The sequence below is a fragment of the Pristis pectinata genome, chromosome 4, assembly GCF_009764475.1.
Source record: "Pristis pectinata isolate sPriPec2 chromosome 4, sPriPec2.1.pri, whole genome shotgun sequence".
NCBI classification, from domain to species: domain Eukaryota; kingdom Metazoa; phylum Chordata; class Chondrichthyes; order Rhinopristiformes; family Pristidae; genus Pristis; species Pristis pectinata.
In genome coordinates, this window is record NC_067408.1 from 37,131,029 (window position 1) to 37,151,445 (window position 20,417).

At 39.0% G+C, this 20,417-nt stretch overlaps 1 protein-coding gene across 2 annotated transcripts in view; it reads left to right on the forward strand.

Moving 5' to 3' along the window:
* fbxo38 (F-box protein 38) overlaps nt 1-20,417 on the forward strand; it is a 65,366-nt gene that overhangs the window by 14,588 nt on the left and 30,361 nt on the right. For both annotated transcript variants that reach the window (XM_052014065.1, XM_052014066.1), the window contains exons 3-13: nt 4,818-4,951; nt 5,278-5,441; nt 7,681-7,846; nt 7,962-8,099; nt 8,269-8,406; nt 9,932-10,025; nt 14,474-14,604; nt 14,777-14,947; nt 15,800-15,942; nt 16,977-17,163; nt 18,870-18,983. In XM_052014065.1, the coding sequence (XP_051870025.1) occupies nt 4,818-4,951; nt 5,278-5,441; nt 7,681-7,846; nt 7,962-8,099; nt 8,269-8,406; nt 9,932-10,025; nt 14,474-14,604; nt 14,777-14,947; nt 15,800-15,942; nt 16,977-17,163; nt 18,870-18,983 (1,580 nt within the window). The remainder of the gene's footprint in view (nt 1-4,817; nt 4,952-5,277; nt 5,442-7,680; nt 7,847-7,961; nt 8,100-8,268; nt 8,407-9,931; nt 10,026-14,473; nt 14,605-14,776; nt 14,948-15,799; nt 15,943-16,976; nt 17,164-18,869; nt 18,984-20,417) is intronic.

Here is a 20,417-nt window from a genome sequence, read left to right on the forward strand (position 1 = left end):
TTAAAAACATAGATTAGGCCATACATCTCTGAAGACTTTGTATCAATTTGCATCCATATACCAATCTTTCTTCCTGTCCTGTTACTTTCTGTTTTGCCCTCTTGGAAAAAATTCTCTGTTCTAAGTTACTTACACTCAGGCTATTAATCTATCCATTGACTGTTCACAACAGTAGTTTTGCAGCTGCTGATCCACTCAACCATGTTCTCAATTCGACCTGGTACTCAATTATGGGGAAAGTTTATTTTAGCCAGTAACCATAGAAATTTCATGCGTGACAATAGGGGATGCAAAAGAGGAAAGTGAGTCACACTAATTAGGAAGGACATCATGACAGTACTTATAGAGGGTATCCAATGATGCCATGTGGGTAGAACTTAAGAATAAGAGAGGGGCAATCACTTTGCTGGGTTTATACTATAGACCTCCCATAGTCAATGGGAATTAGAGTAAAGAGATATGTAAGCAAATGGCAGAAAGGTATAAGAGCAGTAGGGTTATAGTAGTGGGGGATTTTAACTTTCCCAATATTGACTAGGATTTCCTTAATGCAAGGGACTTAGATGCGGCAGAATTTGTTAAGTTCAAGAGAGGTTTTCGAGATGATAACCTTGAAAACCTTTATTTCAAGATGATAACCTCGAAAACCTGTCTTGAACTTAACAAAGTTGCCATGTGGGCCGAACTTAAGAATAAGACAAGGGCAGTACTTGACCTTATCTTAGGAAATGAAACTAGGCTTGTGGTAGAAGTGTTGGTTGTGGGAACAGTGACCATAATTCTGTAAGTTTTAAGGTCATTGTGGAAAGGGATAAGGCTGGTCCTCAAGAGGGAAGACTAATTTCAATGGTGTAAGAGAGGACCTGGTGAAAGCAGGTTGGGAGCAGATGCTTGTGGGTAAAATGGCATCTGACAAGTGGGAGTCCTTCAGAATAATTAGTAGGAGTTCAAAGCCAGCATGTTCTGGTAAGGGAAAAAGGCAAAGATAGCAAGATTAGGAAACTTTGGATGACAGGATATTGAAGCTTTGATCAGGTTTTAAAAAAAGGAAGCGTATAATGGGTATATGCAACTGGAATAGAGTGAGTTTCTTGAAGAATATGGAGGATGTAGGAGAGAATTTAGGAAAGAAATTAGCAGGGCAAAAAAGGTCCATGAAATATCCCAAGACATTCTATACATACTGTATTATCAGGAGCAAGAGTGTAGCCAGGAGTAAGGTAGGTCCAGTTAGGGACCAAAGGTCATAAATGAATACTTCTCATCTGTATTCATCGAGGAGAAGGATGTGGAAGATAGTGAGTTCGGGAGGGGGTACATGGATAATCTGGAGCATATCAGTATTAAGAAGGCTGAGGTGATAGATGTTATGGAACATGTAAGAGTTGATGCATCCCCAGGGCAAGATTAACTCTATCCCAGGATGCTATGGGAAGCAAGGGAGGAGATAGCTGGGGCCCTGATGGAGATTTTTGCATCCTTGTTAGCCACAAGTGAGGTAGACTGGAAGGTAGCTAATGTTGTTCCTTTATTTAAGAAGGGCAACAGGGATAAGCCTAGTAACTACAGGCTGGTGAGCCTTACATCAGTGATAGAGAAATTATTGGAGAAAATTGTAAGGGATAGGACTTATGCACATTTGGAAAGACAGTTTAATTACTTGGATATGAACGTAGGAGGAATGATTAGCAAGTTTGTGGATGACGTGAAAGTTAGCAGTGTTGTGAATATGATGGAAGTTGTTTAAGGCTACAACGTGGTATAAATCAGATGGAAAGTTGGGGGGAGGGCGTGTTGGAAGATGGTATTTAATTCTGATAAGTGCGAGGTGATGCATTTTGGGAAGCCAGGTAGGGGTAGGACATGTACAGTAAACGGCAGGGTGTTAAAGAATGTTGATGAACAGGGGGATCTTGGGGTTCAAGTCCCTAGTTCCTTGAAAGTTGCAACACAGGTAGATAGGGTGGTGCAGAAAGCATATTGCATGTTTGCCTTCATCAGTCAGCACAAAATATAAAAGTTGGGACCTTATGTTGCAGCTTTACAAACCCTGTTTAGACCGTGCTTACAGTATTGTGTGCAATTCTGGTTGCCACACTTTGGGAATGATCTCATTGCGCTGGAGAGAGTGCAGAGGAGATCCATCAGGATGTTGACTAGATTGGAGGACTTAAGTTATGGAAAGAGATTGGATAGGCTGTACTTTTATCCCAGGAGTGAAGGAGGCTGAGGGGTGACCTGCTAGAGGTATATATATGTAAAAAGAAAATGAGGCAATATAGGGTAATATTCAGAATCTGCTTCCCATGGTAGAGATATCAAAAACAGGAGGGCATGGCTTTAAGGTGAGAGCAAAGCACTTTAGAGGGGATTTGAGAGGAAAGTTTTTTGTACTGTGTGTGCTTGATATCCAGAACTCGCTGACTGATGGTGGAATCAGATACAATCATTTGAACAGAAAAAGCATAGGAGGATACACTTTGGGCAAATGTGATTAGTGTAGATGGGCAAAGGGGTCAGCATGGATGTGGTGGGCTGAAGGGTCTGTTTCTGTGCTGTTCAACTCTATGACCACTACTATGAACCCTGCTGTCTTTCAATTCCAGAATAAACTCAAAATGCAAAGATAAATGCCTAATTCTTTTCTCTGTTGCAAATCACTCATAAATGCTCATCTCCTGTTCCCTACCAATCTTGCCTTCAACACAGGTAAGGAGCTCATTGACTTCTTAAGATTAAATTGTTCTGTTGTCTTTGCTTTATTCGCTATCTCGGGTCATAAAGTCAAACTTCCTATGGTTGATTCCTACCTTGGCCCTGAACTTGCATATTTCCCCAATTCTTTATTCTCTCTCTCAAGCTTTTGTTAGTCGGACCTACCTCACGCTCTTTTGATCCTATTTGTCTTAAACTGCTAACAATGTAGCTACGTATGGTTCTTGTGTTAGTTACTGCTGTTAACTGATCTAGTCAGGTTCTCTTATTCTGTAAATCTGCTGGTATTGCACCATTTACCGAATGACAAGAGACAGAAGTGAAGGGTGAGAGAAGGCTAATTTTGTTTCTATAACAATGTGCTTTTGTTGACCTACCCCTGTGTTGTGTTCATTTCTGGGTTTTCCAGCAATATTCCATAGAACCATACAGCACAAAACAGGCCCTTCGGCCCACCATGTTGTGCCGTCCATCAAACCACTCTCACACTACCTAACCCTTTCCTCCCGCATATCCCTCTATCTCACATTCCTCCATATGCCTATCCAACAAGCTCTTGAACCTGTCCAATGTATCTGCCTCCACCACCACCCCAGGCAGTGCATTCCATGCACCAACCACTCTCTGGGTGAAAAACCTCCCCCTGACATCTCCCCTGAACCTCCCACCCATAACCTTAAAACCATGCCCTCTCGTCTTGAGCATTGGTGCCCTGGGAAGGAGGCGCTGACTGTCTACTCTATCTATTCCTCTCAATATTTTATATACCTCTATCATGTCTCCTCTCATCCTCCTCCTTTCCAGTGAATAAAGCCCTAGCACCTTAAGCCTCTCCTCATATTCGATACGCTCTAATCCAGGCAGCATCCTGGTAAATCTCCTCTGCACCCTCTCCAACGCCTCCACATCCTTCCTATAATGAGGCGACCAGAACTGAACACAGTACTCCAAGTGTGGCCTAACTAGAGTTTTGTAAAGCTGCATCATCACTTCGCAGCTCTTAAGCTCAATCCCGCGACTTATGAAAGCCAACATCCTATTGGCCTTCTTAACTGCTCTTTCCACCTGTGAGGCAACTTTCAATGAACTGTGAATATGAACCCCCAGATCCCTCTGCTCCTCCACACTGCCAAGTACCTTGCCGTTTACCCTGTACTCTGCCCTGGTGTTTGTCGTTCCAAAGTGTACCACCTCACACTTCTCCGGATTGAACTCCATCTGCCACTTGTCAGCCCAGCTCTGCATCCTATCAATATCCCTTTGTAAGCTCCGACAGCCCTCCACACTATTCACAACACCGCCGATCTTAGCGTCGTCCGCAAACTTACTAACCCAGCCTTCCACCCCCTCATCTAAGTCATCTATAAATATCACAAAAAGTAGAGGTCCCAGAACCGATCCCTGCGGGACACCACTAGTCACTGCCCTCCAATCCAAGGGCACTCCTTCCACCACAACCCTCTGCTTTCTACATGCAAGCCAATTCCTAATCCACACAGCCAAGCTTCCCTGGATCCCTTGGCCTCTGACCTTCTGAAGAAGCCTACCATGAGGAACCTTATCAAACGCCTTACTAAAATCCATGTAGACCACATCCACCGCACTACCCTCATCAATCTTCCTGGTCACCTCCTCAAAGAACTCTATCAGGCTTGTGAGGCAAGATATTCCCTTCACAAAGCCATGCTGGCTGTCCCTAATCAGTCCATGATTCTCTAGGTGTTCATAAATCCTATCCCTTAGAATCCTTTCTAACAGCTTACCACCACAGACGTGACACTCACTGGTCTATAATTCCCTGGACTATCCCTATTGCCTTTTTTGAACAAGGGGACAACATTTGCAACCCTCCAATCCTCTGGCACCATCCCCGTGGACAACGAGGACTCAAAGATCCTTACCAGCGGTTCGACAATCTCCTCCCTGGCCTCTCAAAGCAGCCTGGGGGAAATCCCATCATTCCAAAATTCATTCTCCATTATTCCATCAGCATTCTCTCTAACCTTGAACTATTAACATAGCATGCACAGCCTTGTCTATTTTCCAGGAAAAAAACTATTATTGACCACAGACATTAGCTGAACATCCCAATATTTTTGCAGGTATCTTCCCCTAAAAGATATCATGTGTATGGAATGCTTGTCCCGGAAGTTGAAGGAGGCTGTTACAGTATACATGCGAGTAGTGAAGGTTGTTGATTTGTGTGCTGGGTGCTGGTGGGAGTACATGCCATCAGGTAGGTCAAATATAAAAATAAAGTGTTGGTTTATGCATTGCTTTGGTGTTAATATTTGATTTAAATATACCATAATGTGCTATATTGGATTGCTGCTCCCGATAGCTTACTAAAATTGGGTGAATTGACCTATCTCCTACACTTATTATACTAATGCTATGTATCTGCATAATTTTGTGTCATACATCTGTTAATCAGCTATTATTGAAGATGCGTATCGTTCTCAAAGTGTTTAACTAAAATTTTATTACATTGTTATATTTAATGTTTATAGTTTTCAATATATGCAAGTGAAATACAAACTCATTCTGTGTATTCAATACCAGGATTCATCGATGCCAGTTTTTTAACATTGTTAAAGAAAATGCCTGATTTAGAACAACTGTATGGGTTGCATCCTCGACATTTAGAACGGCGGCGAGTAAGAGGGCACGATGCATTCAGCATTCCAGGTGTTCTTGAAGCTTTACAGGCCTGTCCTAATCTATTAGTAAGTAAAACTAACCTTTAGTAAATGATATAGTTTAGAAGGTTTAAAAATAAGGGCAGAAGTGAGAATGCTGGCTATTGATTGCATAGGGTTCAGTTCCATTCACAGTTCCTCAGTGCAATATTCTGAGCCTAAGTGCAACAAGAGCTAGAGAGCATCTGGGCATGGCTGATGCGTCACCTGTATGTGGCACCAGCACAGAAGTGCTAAATGATGGCAGTTTCTGACAAGATAAATTTGAACCGCCTCTCCTGTATTTTCAAAAGCGATACTATTGCTGAACTCTCAAAAAATCAATATTCTGGTATGGGGGATGTGATGACAAGAAATTTAATTGGATATAAATGCAAGAGCAGGTCAGAGACTTTTTTCTTCAGCAAATGATGCACCACCTACTAATGGGTCAAAAGCTTGGATTGTTCTACTTAACAGCATTTTGGAGTACTTTCTTCACAAGGACCTGGAGTCCTTTTTACACCTTGAGGGTTAAAGGAATGGACATTAAATAGTGAATATATTCTATCTGTTTTTATATTAATCATTTTCCAAGAACCTGCTTTCAACATTCTGGTGATTTGTCATTTTATCAGTACAACAGACCAAAATAAAACTGGAAATCACAGTGAAACAGATGACAACCTAAAAATCCTTGTTTCACTGTCATTTGTCTGAGCTTGTTGTTGATTAAATCTTTTTCAATAAATTTCAAATATAGATGTTATTCTTCTGCAATTTGAGTAAATTGATTAAATTGGTTTATTATTGTCGCATGTACCAAAGTACAGTGAAAAACTTTGTTTTGCATGCCATCCATACAGATCATTTCATCACATCAGTGCATTGAGGTAATGCAAGGGAAAAGCAATAACAGAATGCAGAATAAAGTGTTAAAGATACAGAGAAAATACAGTGGTACAGTGCAGGTAGACGATAAGGTGCAAGGCCATAACGAAGTAGATTGTGAGATCAGAAGTCCATTTTTATCATACTAGGGGACTATCCAATAGTCTTATAACTGCGGGATAGAAGCTGTCCCTGAGCTTGGTGATGCATGCTTTCAGGCTTCTGTATCTTCTGCCAGATGGGTGGGGGGAGAAGGAAGAATGTCTGGGTGGGTGGTGTCTTTGATTATGTTGGCTGCTTTACCGAGGCAGCGAGAAGTGTAGACGGAGTCCGTAGAGGGGAGGCTGGTGTGCTGAGCTGTGTCCACAACTCTCTGCAGTTTCTTGTGGTCTTGGGCAGAGTAGCTGTCATACCAAGCCGTGATGCATTATGAAACGGCGCTTTCTATGGTGAATTGATAAGAGTAGGTGAGGGTCAAAGGGGACATGCCAAATTTCTTTAGCCTCCTGAGGAAGTAGAGGCGCTAGTGCACTTCTTTGGCCATGGTGTCTATGTGGTTGGACCAAGACAGGCTATTGATGATGTTCACTCCTAGGAACTTGAAGCTCTCAAACCTCTTGACCTCAGCACTGTTGATGTAAACAGAAGCATGTGCACCACCCCCCATCCTGAAGTCAATGACCAGCTATTTTGTTTTTCTGACATTAAGGGGAAGGTTGTTGTTATGACATCATGCCACTCAGCTCTCTATCTCCTTCCTGTACTCCAACTCATCATTACTTGAGACTTGGGTCACTATGGTGGTTCATCAGCAAACTTGCAGACTGAGTTGGAGCAGAATCTGGCCACACAGTCGTCATTGTATCGGGAGTAAAATAGGGGGCTGAGGACACATGCCATCTGTGGGACACCAGTATTGAGGGTAATCTTGGCAGAGGTGTTGCTGCCTATCCTTACTGATTGTAGTCTGTTGGTCAGGAAGTCGAAGATCCAGTTGTAAAGGAAGGTGTTGAGTCTCAGGTCTAGGAGTTTGGAGGTGGGTTTGCTTGGAATTATAATATTGATGGTAGAGCTGTAGTCAATAAAAAATTTCACTAGTAAGTGATGGGAAAGCAGCAATTTATGTTCAAAGTAATCATCGCTGGAATAGTTAAATAAGAAAAATAAATCTCATTTTCCTCCTTGCAGAAAGCCCTGAATGAATTTCCAAGAATTTTGCTGACAAATGTGGAAATATACTTCGGCTGAAATGTATGATTTACCATTATGTGTTTTATGATTGTGATGGTTAAGGGCTATACAGATCAAAGCAAACCTTGAGAGTTTTGGCAGTTAATTATGTTGCTATATTTTTTGTTTCCTCCATACCATCATAATTTTGTTTTTACTTTGATAGGGTGTAGAAACTTCCCATTTAGAATTAGTTGAAGCCATCTGGAATTACATGCCACAGGTCCACATCTTGGGAAAATTTCGAAATCGTAATGGTGCTTTCCCAGTCCCTCCAGAAAATAAATTAACAATTCCAGTAGGAGTGAAGATACAAACTCTTCATCTAGTTGGTGAGCCCTTTCTCTTGTGTGTTGTTTGCTGTCGGAAATGAGGAATTTTTGTTTTTAAATCTGCTATTTGAAAGAACCCAGTAAACTTGCATTAATTAATTTATTTTTCTTCTAGGAGTAAATGTTCCAGAAATTCCTTGTATCCCAATGTTGAGAAACCTGTATTTGCAGTGGGTGCGACTAATCAAACCTCAGCCTTTCAAAGACTTTCTCTGTGTCAGTTTACGCACTTTTGTTATGAGGAATTGTGCAGGTACTAAGAATAATTTGAACATGTTTTTTTCTGTAATTTTTATTTTGAGTTGCTGAAAATGTACTTTTATAAACTATATTGTAAGTCATAGTTTATGTATTTTAGCACTAAGGCTTAATTTGTTCAAAGATTTCTAAATTAAAATCCATGTGTTTGTTGTATTTTATAGGTCCCACGAATTCCTTAAAGTATGTTCCACTGGTGACTGGGTTAGCTTCAGCCAGGAACTTGGAACATCTGGAACTGGTTCGCGTACCTTTTCTTGGAGGATTGATTCAACATGTAGTTGAGGACAGCTCAAGATCAGGTACTGACTTGTCATCATGCACTGGGGTTAAAATGTCAAAAGTTTTGATTTGGTTTATTGTTTCCACAGAAAAATAGTCTTAGTGCAAAACTTCAGTTATAACTAGCTATGAATATACAAAGCACAAAGACTTTTATTTAGCTGAAAGATTTGGAATTGCAGAGATAACAGATTGAAATATATTTGTATTGCTTTGTTTGAAAGAGCACCAATTTAATGGAATCTATACTGGGCTCTTCTACATGTCCATAGCGAGAACAGCTTTGTAATTTTAGAGGAAATGGGTTGGTGTTCCCGAGAGATAGGAGAAACACCCAGATGAATTTCAGCTTCAGTGGTGATGCAAGATTGGAAGAAATGGCTTGGCCATTCATAACGTATTCAGCCCAATATCCTTATCCCAGTGTGAAGTGCATCATTAGTGCCAGATGCAACACTCCATCCATTTTCTGTCTTTGCCAAGGTTTAGTCTCATTTTCTTAAATAGAATTACAGCAAAATAATTTCCAAAGGATTTTAGTTCTTTAAAGTTGCAGACTTGGTTACTTTTGTTTACCCCAGGAGGTAGATTGTAAATATATAACTATATATTTGTTAAATTTTTATTTCACTATAAATAAGTTCACTTTTTATTTTAACCTTTAAATGAGGTTTGGTGTGATGCTCTGCAGCTCTTAAAGATTGAAATGAGATTTTGCGAAGGCATAAAATAGTCCAGTACCTAAGTGCAATTACTCAGCAGGATTTTCTGCTCAGGTGCTTTACTAAACACTTGCTTGGATCTCGGGTTAAGGTTAGGCAATCTGAAAGGTATGTGATGATGGAATTCTCCCTTAACAATAATCTAAGAATTCGGATGGTCACAGTCTTTTTTCCAGGGTAGGGGAGTCTAAAAATAGAGGGCATGGATTTAAGGTGCAAGAGGAAAGATTTAAAAGGGACAGAGAGGTGGGTATATGGAATGAATTTAAATTTAAATTTTATTTACAGCATGGTAACAGGCCCTTCCGGCCCAACAAGTCTGCACCGCCCATTTTAAACCCAAATTAACCTACCTGTACATCTTTGGAATATGGGAGGAAACCGGAGCACCCGGAGGAAACCCACGCAGACACGAGAGAACGTACAAACTCCTTACAGACAGCGATGGGAATCGAAACCCGATCGCTGGTGCTGTAATAGCGTCGCGCTAACCACTATGCTACCGTGAACTGCCGGGGAAGCTGTTGAGGTGGTACAATTACAACATTTAAAAGACATTTAGACGGGTACTTGGATAGAAATGTTTTAGAGGGATATGGGCCAAACACAGGCAAATGGAACTAGCTCAGGAAATCAACTTGGTCAGCATGGACCTGTTGGGCCAAAGGCCCTGTCTTTATGCTTTATAATTCTATGACTGTATGATCTGGGGTATAAAAGTTAGAAAAGACCACTTTTAAACAAAAGAAACTTGAATAACTGAGCCACTGCTTATGCCACTTCAGAATTGGGCCTCTATAAACATTACATTTCTTCATCATAGGTGGTTTCAGAAATCTGCATACTATTGTATTTGGAGCATGCAAAAATGCACTTGAAGTGGACCTTGGCTACCTCATTATTACTGCTGCACGTAGGTAAGTTTATGAAATATATTCCATAATCATCCTGAGGTGCATTGCGTGACTGGAAATAGTATGTGCTTTTTTGGACAGACTTGCATTTCATGATTTTTTGCTTTATTCATTTCAAATTCCATTTCCTTTTTAAAAAAAACAAAGATGTAACAAATATATTGAGGTGTGAAGGAAAGAAATACATTCCTGTACACTTATTTTTATTTTAAAGCTATCATGCTTGTTTTATATGTGATATTTTTGGTGCAGTTTTATTAACATATAGAATAATTGTATGTTGGTACAATTTGGAAGAGAGTTGCCATGTGAAACGTTGTAGATGATTTTTGTATGCTAGAGGTTTCATAAGTTAATTTCCTGTGCAATGTCATTAAGTAAGAAACATTAAGAATTCAATTATGTTGTGACACTACAGGAAAGAATTTGGATTGGGTGCTGTGTAATGAACCAGAGGTGATTAGGGAACAAAAGGTAAAGGAACCACTGGGAACCAGTGATCACAATATGATTGAGTTCAGTTTCAAGTTTGAGAAGGAGAAATTGATAACTGGTGTATCGATATTTCAGTGGAACAAAGGAAATTACAATGGTATGAGAGAGGAGTTGGCCCTAATTGATTGGAAGAGTAAGCTGGCTGGAGGGACGGCAGAGGAGAAATGGAAGGAATTTCTACAGGAAATAAGTAAATTGCAGGATAGATATATTCCAAGAAAAAAGGTTTTTAATGGAAAAAAGGCACAAATGTGGATAACGAGAGAGATGAAGGCTAAAATAAAAGCAAAAGGGGCGGCGTACAAAGAAGCAAAAATTAGTAGGAAAACAGAAGACTGGGAAGCTTTTAAAAACCTGCAGAGAGAAACTAAGAAGGTCATTAGGAAAGAAAAGATGGATTATGAAAGGAAGTTGGCAGATAACATTCGAAAGGATACTAAGAGTTTTTTTAAATACATAAGGTGTAAAAGAGAGACACGGGTTGATATAGGACCAATTGATAACGGTGCGGGAGCTATTATAATGGACGATAGAGAGATGACAGAGGAATTGAATGAATATTTTGCATCGGTCTTCACCGTGGAGGACATCAGCAATGTGCCGGTTAGTCAGGAGTCTCACGAAATGGAATTGAGTTCAGTTAAGATTACTAGAGAGAAGGTGCTAGGAAAACTAAATGGGCTAAAGACTGATAAGTCTCCCGGACCGGATGAAGTGCATCCCCGGGTTCTGAAAGAGGTGGCTTTAGAGATAGCGGAGGCATTGGCGATAATTTTCCAGAAATCGATAGATTCCGGCGTGGTTCCGGAGGACTGGAGAGTCGCAAATGTAGTTCCGTTGTATAAGAAAGGTGAGAGGCAGCATAAAGGAAATTACAGACCTATTAGTCTGACGTCAGTGGTGGGAAAGTTATTGGAATCTATCCTCAAAGACGGGGTTACGGAATACCTAGAGGCACAAGGCAAGATAGGTCCTAGCCAACATGGTTTTGTGAAGGGAAGATCCTGCCTGACCAACCTATTGGAGATTTTTGAAGAAATCACAGGTAAAGTGGATAAGGGAGAGGCGGTAGATGTTGTGTATTTAGACTTTCAAAAGGCCTTTGATAAGGTGCCTCACAAGAGACTGATTAATAAGATGAGAGGTCATGGAATTACGGGTAGGATAACAGAATGGGTGGAGCATTGGCTGGTTGACAGAAAGCAAAGAGTGGAAATAAAAGGATCTCGTTCTGGTTGTTTACCGGTTACTAGTGGTGTGCCGCAGGGGTCGGTGTTGGGACTGCTCCTTTTTACCTTGTACATTAACGATTTGGATGATGGAATAAATGGTTTCGTGGCTAAGTTTGCGGATGACACCAAGATAGGGGGAGGAGTAGGGAGTAGTGAAGAGATAGGAAGGTTGCAGAGGGACCTAGACAGTTTAGGAGAATGGGCAAGGAAATGGCAGATGAGATTCAATGTAGGGAAATGTGCAGTTGTACACTTTGGAAGCAGAAATAAGCAGGCAGATTATTATCTAGGAGGAGAGAAAATCCAAAGCACGGAAGTACAAAGGGACTTGGGGGTACTCGTGCAGGATACCTTAAAGGTTAACCACCAGGTCGGATCAGTGGTAAAGAAAGCGAATGCTATGTTGGCATTCATTTCGAGAGGTATAGTGTATAAAAGTAAGGAAATGTTGATGAGGCTCTACAGGGCACTAGTGAGGCCTCATTTGGAATATTGTGCGCAGTTTTGGGCCCCACATCTTAGGAAGGATGTGTTGACGTTGGAGAGGGTTCAGAGGAGATTTACAAGGATGATTCCAGGAATGAAAGGGCTTACATATGAGGAGCGTTTGTCGGCTCTTGGACTGTACTCACTGGAGTACAGAAGAATGAGAGGGGACCTCATAGCGACATTTAAAATATTGATAGGAAAGGACAGAGTAAATGTGGCTAGGCTGTTTCCCTTGGTGGGTGAGTCCAGGACCAGAGGGCACAATTTTAGAATTAGAGGGTACAGTTTCAAAACAGAGATGAGGAAAAATTTCTTTAGCCAGAGGGTGGTGAATTTGTGGAACTCCTTGCCACGTACAGCAGCGGAGGCCAGATCAGTGGGGGCGTTCAAGGAGGAGATAGATAGATATCTAAATAGTCAGGATATCAAGGGATATGGGGACAAGGCCGGAAATTGGGATTAGAATAGTTTTTTTCTTCTTCCCCCATTCCCCATTTCTCATTTCTATTTCCCTTTCCTTGGAGCAGACTCGATGGGCCGAATGGCCTGCTTCTGCTCCCTTGTCTTGTGATCTTGTCAGATGGTTAACAAAAGGCAAAAGAAAATGAAAGTAGTACATTTGTAACATAAATTTGTAGGACAAACAGATTTGGGAAAAAAATACCTATAAACCTGATGGGATTAAAAAGTTCATGAAAATTCAGTGCATATAATAATAATATTTGGATACAAAGTATAAATTGAGCTTCTTGTGCTGTCTCTTTGAGTTTGGGTAAAATGTAGCTTTAGGAATTAGGAAATATTGGTGCATCATAAAATCACAGAAATCTTGGTCTAATCTTGTTTTTTGCCATTGTCTCTTTCATGTTGTATTTGGGTATTTATCAAGTCCACTTCTAATGTGTATTGCACTGTTAACTTGCTACTGAAAAGTAATATGCTCACATTTTATTGCTTTGCATGAAAAATTAATTGGAAATTTTTTCTGCACACCGTATACTATGGGTTCTAAACTTATGGGCTATATTACTAATTTATGAGTAAATGGAAGAATCTTTCATGTCATTAATATATTCGTTAGTCAAACATCATTCCAACACATGGGAAGAGGTAGAGTTACCAAGTGACATTATCATAATTTTCCCCTCAGACTGGTGGTTCAAGATCCTGTATTGCAATAGAAACTTCCTTTGATTTAGTATTGGAAAGATTGGTCTCCTTAATATCTTTACCGAAAACCTCCATCCACGATGTAGTTGGCCTTTAGTTTTGACATCTGACTTTTTGCACTTCATGAATTTAAGCTTGTCCTGGACCATATTGATCTATCTTGCTCTCTTCTTTTCACTCATTTGCAGTCCAAAGTTGCCTCGTTTAAAATTCTCATTCTCAACTTCCTTTACTTAATCTCTTGCTATACCAATAACCTCCTCTTCCAGACCTCGTATCCCAAATCTATTTGCAAAATTTATTTCTATTTTTACATAAATTTCTCAAACTTTTTCAGTTTTGAATGCTTCCAAGTGTTCCCCTTAAGTGCTACAGTAGTGAATCCTGCCCAAATTTTTAATGCTTGTGACTAATTACTATAACCTACAGTTTTATTCTAGTGATTCTGCATTGTATTATTTCCATAGCTTGACTATTTTTCTGTTAAGGGGCGCCTAAAGCTGCATATTGCACACTAATGTGGCAGGTTGGTCAGCTTTTGCTGATTGACACAGTGGCACAGGTAGTGCTTTATCTGGCCCATACTAGCCCTGCAGCAGTGCAGCTCTTTGAGGACTGCACATCTGCCAATGACCTTGATGCTTCTATTCTGCAGTTGTTCTTCAAGCATGGCAGTCACTCGTAGCAATAACTGTCAGATCCAGCCAATCCATTTAGCACAGCATTTAGTTAACACAGGAAACTACTGTTAATTAAGTACAAAATGTAAATACACAGTGAAATAAAATAAAAACTTAGCTAAACTTTTTTTTAAAGAAATGAGGAGTCCTCAAATATTCATCTTGGATGTGCAGTGCACCAATAAGCAAAGACAAATACAATAGAAATAAAAGAAATAGCTTTACTGCCAAAGCAAAAAGAACTAACAAAATACCTTGTACAACAAGGCAATACTGTTTCACTTTGTGCTGTGAGCTATTGGTATAGTGGGAGCTAAAAATATTTATGTTTTAACAAACTATTAAATTTACTAATGGAAGAATTGTTCTGTTTGTTGTACTTCAGGTTACACGAAGTTCGCATTCAACCTTCACTAACCAAAGATGGTGTTTTCTCAGCACTAAAGATGGCAGAGCTGGAATTTCCCCAGTTTGAAACTCTACACCTTGGATATGTTGATGAATTTTTATTGCAGTGTAAGAAGCTAACATTCTCTTTCGTTTTCTTAAACGTGCTGATTTGTTGCTAGTATATAACGTTTGTTTGATAAAAGAGATATGACTGCTTGTTTGGAAAGAAAATTTTAATTATTTCTGTATACTAGAACTATGATGTATGATTTACAAGGTATTATTCTATTTTTACTAGGTAAAATGAACAATGCCGAATTAGTGAAGCACGGTTTGGCAGATGTGGTAGAAAATCCTGGTATCATTACAGATATTGGGATGAAAGCAGTAAATGAAGTATTTCCATGCATCAAATATTTACTTATTTATAACTGTCCACATCTCCACAATGCACACAACTGGATAACAGGTAGATTGAAATTTTATAAGGTCTGCAATTATATTATTGATAATATTTTATTTTGGATAAGTGACTTAGACTATAATTATCAGAACATAAATTGACTGAGGATACTCCAGTTGTATGAAATTGCCATTTGGAATTAAGATAAAAATGGTTTAAGGTAATCAAAAAAGCTAAGGCTGCCAATTTCAATGATAACTGGTCATTGTGGCTAATTTTCCAAATAATATAGCACAATAGGCACAATTTCATTATACTAAAGTAACTTTGAAAGCAGAAAAAATGTCAATATACCTCTTCTTTAGTTCACTAAATTCACTAAGTTAATGGTATCATTGAATAGTTGTCAGAAAGTGGTATACAAAAGGGCTAGTGATACCAGTAGGATGTCATTTTTTAAAAAGAATATTTACTGTTAAATTGGTATAATTTGTATATGATAGCTCCCAAATCATGTAGCTGCTTCCTTTCAAACAGTATCTGAAAAGATGATAAGTTGGATCATAATAAAGAAGGTCTAGGCTGCAAGTGCCTCAAATGACATATTCAGGGGATTTCATTTACACTGAATTAGTTTAAAATACTGTAACACTGATAAATAAATTTGAAGATTGTAAATGAAGGAGCATGACTTTAACCACTTTTCTTTAATGATTGATTTATTTTTCTTAATTGTATAGTCTCATGCAAATAGGAATTCAAATTATAGCACCAATTACACTATGGTGCTTTAATGTTGGCTAATTACTGAAATTTATATTGCATGTACAGAATAGCATTTATCATGTTTATTTGTTTAAATTATGTTTTAAAAAAAAAAGGAACTCATTGTACATGTAATCTTTTGATATTTTATAGATCATTCAAGGTGGAGTCGCTTAGTGGATCTTACACTTGTTCGTTGCCATGCCATTAAATTGGAATCATTCAGTCAATTTGTAGAAATGTTACCAAGTTTGGAGTTTATTTCATTGGATCAAATGTTCCGGGAACCTCCAAAGGTGTGATTATTGATTTTATAAGAGCAAAGGAATCAATGGATACTTCTTGTAAACTGCTGGCTTGACTGTGTGGTCTCCAACCTTAATATGCACTATTTTTTTTCTGAATTTCCATTCACATGCAGTATTCTGAGATTTATGGAACTGATTTCCAAGCTAGCATATTCCAGATTCCCACACCAGTGACAACATCATTTAAGAAGCTTTCTTTAAATATGTTTCAATAGATCACCACTCACTCTTTTACATTCCAGAGAGTAGAGGCCCAATATGTTTAATCATAAGACAATCCTTGCATACATGGAAGAAATCCAGCAATCCTTTGTTTCACTGCCTCAATATATGTGTAACCTCACTAAGTAATGAGATTACAATTGTACTTCAATCTCTTAAATCCAGTAGCAGAACTTCCCTACTTTTGTGTTCCATTCCCTTTTTAATAAAAGCCAGCATTCCATGTGTTTTCTTAATGGCTTTCTGCACCTATTTGCCAAATTTGTGTTTATTGTATGAGGACTCCCAAGATCTAAGTGTATTCATTCAATAGTCTTCCACTGTTTGCATACGATAAATAATATCACATTTCTCCACACTATACCATAATTTTGTGCACTCACTTAACCTGTCTATATCCCTTTACAAACTTTGTCCCCTTCTTAGAATTTACTCTCCCACTCACCTTTGTATCATCAGCAAACTTCAATACAATACACCCAGTCCCCATGTCTAAATCACTGGTATGGATTTGTAAGTACATGAGGTTTCTGTACTGTTCCCTGTGGCACCCTATTAGTTTGCTTGCCATCCTGAAAAAATTGTCTCTAATGAGCTTGCTGAACCAGCATCCAACTTTCCATACATTTTATGTAATATATTTGAAGGATAGAAGAAAAATGTTTTTCCTGACTATAGTCAGCTGAGTATATCAATTTCTGTCACTCAAGTTTTGCTCATGTTTCTGCAAATTGTCTAGTGCAAGAAAGAAAGCTTAGAATGAAATTGTAAGTTACTGTTTTTCTTATCCATCGCTTCAGGGCTGTGCTCGTGTAGGGTTGAGTGCTGGCACAGGAATCGGTGTTTCTTCTGCTCTTGTTAGCAATCAAAACTCCAACAATGATGAAAACCACCAAAATAATCATGCTAATATCAATAACAACAATAATGAGGAAAATGATGCCCAACAAGAGAGAGTAGCAGCCGACCTCCCGAACCCAGTGAATGGTAAGTTTTTAACAAACTTATACTGAACTTGTAAGATCCATATTATCAGATATTTAATTATCAATCTTGGGTGCTGGATTTACATCATGTATTTCATTTCTTTAAAAAAAACGGTTATTTAGCATCTGAAACAACTGGATATGTTTTCTATATGTTGTCCAAACTAATGGACTTGTTCAGCTTTCTCATATTGACAGTTCACTGTTTAAAAAATATTTCTAGCTGCTTAGGAGAAACTCAATTGAGTTATGGCAGTTGTTTTAGATGGAGACACCCAGGATGGTAACTTGTTTGGCAATATTCTGGAAGTTATCAAAAAAAGCATTGCATGAAGGGTAGATTTGCCTGATGCATGGAAGCTCATTCTATATTGTATGGTAAATATTGATGTTAATATGTTTCTATTGTCATTTTTCACTTTTAGTAATTCCTTCAGGGTTCTGCTAGCATTTCTCTTGTTTGTGAATGTTGTATGCAGGTTGTGCGGTTTTAGTGTTTATTTTTGTAAGTTTAGATGATGTGAAACTTATGTTTTCAAAAAAAAATTTGGCTGAATTTTGCATTTTCCCCATGCATCAGAAAGTTTGGGATTTCCACACAGATATACATGAATGGAGAAGTTCTGAAGTTGCTGACAGTTGTTCACTGACTGCTCTTCACGAGTAGTCCAATATCAGAGCACTAATTTGTCACTGGATGATCCTGCAGTAGATTGTACCTGGCATGGGGAGTTCTCCATGTTGAATTCAATAGAAAAAAAGTATTAGGGTGTATTGGGTTAAAGTGTTACTGTTTTGTTTTTTTGTTCTAGTTGTTTGACTGTATTGGAATGTTTTAAGCGATTATCTGTTTACTTTATATTTTGATTTAATTTGGAATTTTATTCTGAATGTTTTGAAATATAAGATTCATTTGCACATATGGTACGGCAACAGGTCCTTCATATATAGACTCCACACAGAGCATCAAATATTCATTTAGACTGAGCCTATCTTTTATTCTCTGCACATTCCCATCAACTCATCCCAATTCTTCCACTCACACACACACACTTGGGACAATTTACGGTGGCCAATTAACCAACCAACCAGTACATCTTTGGGATGTGGGATGAAACTGGGGCACCTGAAGGAAACCCACACAGTCATGAGAACATGCAAACTTCACACAGCATCAGAGCTCAGGACTTAAACCTGTGGCACTGGAGCTGTGAACCACCACCTCTACTAGCTAGACCACCATGCATGGCTAAACCAGGGGCATGGTTTTGCCAGATGACAATTTTTCAGTAGTATCTTCAGCTTATTCTGCCCACCACCTCTCTGCCCTATGATGGGATTTACACTATGCTGGTGCGCCAGATACCACTTGTAAATTTGTGGTTGGCTTCCTCTCAAGTTCTCTCAGTAGTATGCAAATGAAGAAATGTTGAATTTGGTCCAGAGATCAATGGAGAGCATGAGCAGCTCTTCTCAAAATCTGGATCATTGTGGTATGGCGATTGTTTGAGGTTGGTGTGTTGCTGCAGTTAGACCAAGTATTGATCCTTAACATCATTTAAATAAATAAGAGATGCTCATTTCACAGGCATTTTCAGATGTTGTGGTGACATTTTCTTTGTACCGCTTATCAATTAGTAATACACAGTGCTGCGTGTAATTTTGCTTTCTATATGTTAGTTCATTTGAGGTCTTCTGTTGTTTCAGAACACGGACTTCAGGAGGCAGTAGAGGATAGCAGGCCAGATGGTGCTGATTGTAATTCTAACCAGAATGGTGAACAGTCTGTGACTTCCATGGATGTTGATGAAGAGCAAGCAGGTATGAGAATGTAGGATGGTCGACAGAGGACAGCCCTGTCACTTTAGTTCTTTGTTTATGCCTCTTGCACTTGCCACCTTAGTTCCTCTTGATGTTGAATAATAAGTAGTTTAACCTCAACCAATACCCTTTGTCATAAAATATCTACTGACGAAGCTCAGTGGTAAAAATAATTTTAGTGTTGTACTTTTTTTTAAAAGAAATGATGTTGGATCTGGGGTGCCTTTGACACAAGGAAACCATCGTAGATTAATTACCATTGTTTTGGTGTGATCTTGTTGTACTTTTTTTTAGTATGCAGTTCTACAGATGAACTAGTGTTTATTGCCCAGCACCTGTTTACCTTGATGTAGTGATGGGCTTCCTTCTTGAGGTGAAAGCGCTCCTACAATGAAGAGTGGAATGTTCCAAGCCTTTGACCCAGCAGTGAAGTAATGATTGAATGTCCACATAAGGAAAATGTGCAAGTTGAAGCCTTTGGTGTCTCCCTGCACCTGCAGCTCCCCTCCTGGCAAGAGATTTTGGCTTGAGGTTACATTAATGCAACCTTGATAGGAAACTGCAATTTGCAAATTGTAAATACTAGTCTTTCAGTCATGTTAGAGGAAATGATTGTAATAAGCTATTGGGTGAAGTTTCGCTCAAGTGTAGTTTTTATTAGTATTTCCTATAATTATGACTGATTATTACTGGACAAAGTGAAAATTACACACTTTATACATCAGTCAAGTTTTAGGTGTTTGGACATTGGTCAGAGAGTGTCCATGGGTCAAATTCACAAAGCTGGAAGCTATGGATTAAAGCTTGGATGGGATGTCAAAATAAACAATGACAATCAAAGAATATTTTGTTTGGAATGATAGTTTGACTCATTTGAACTCAACAGAGGTACTTGCCAAGTTTGGCTGGTGGATTCTGCATTTAGTGGTCAGTAGATTGTTTGGTTGAAAGTTGTCATTGAAGTCAAGCTCAATGCAGAAAATGAGGGCACTGTAGTGATAGGAGGTTCAATCTAAGGCTTGGATGAGCAGAATTTCTTTCAATTAAATTTTAGGAAGAGCCAAGACATTGTCCATCTGTTTAAAACTGAACTGGACTGTCCATAACCTTAGGGTAAAATTTGGCCCCATGATGAATTTTGGACCATGTATTCAGCCCATGTGAAGACCACCTATTTCCCCTGTTGTTACAGTCCTTAACACCATCAACCTCAGGTCTTCTGCTGAAATCCTCTTCCACCATGCAGACTATCCTTGATCAGCCCCTGACTTTCCAAATGTACATAAATCCTATACCTAAGGATATTCACCAATAATTTCCCTATCTGTAAGTGCAAGACTCACCTGCCCTGTAGTGTTGGCATTTCAGTTAAGAAAGATCTTAAAATTCAGTATTTTATTGCTCTGCATGCTGCAATGTGATTAAAATGCAGGT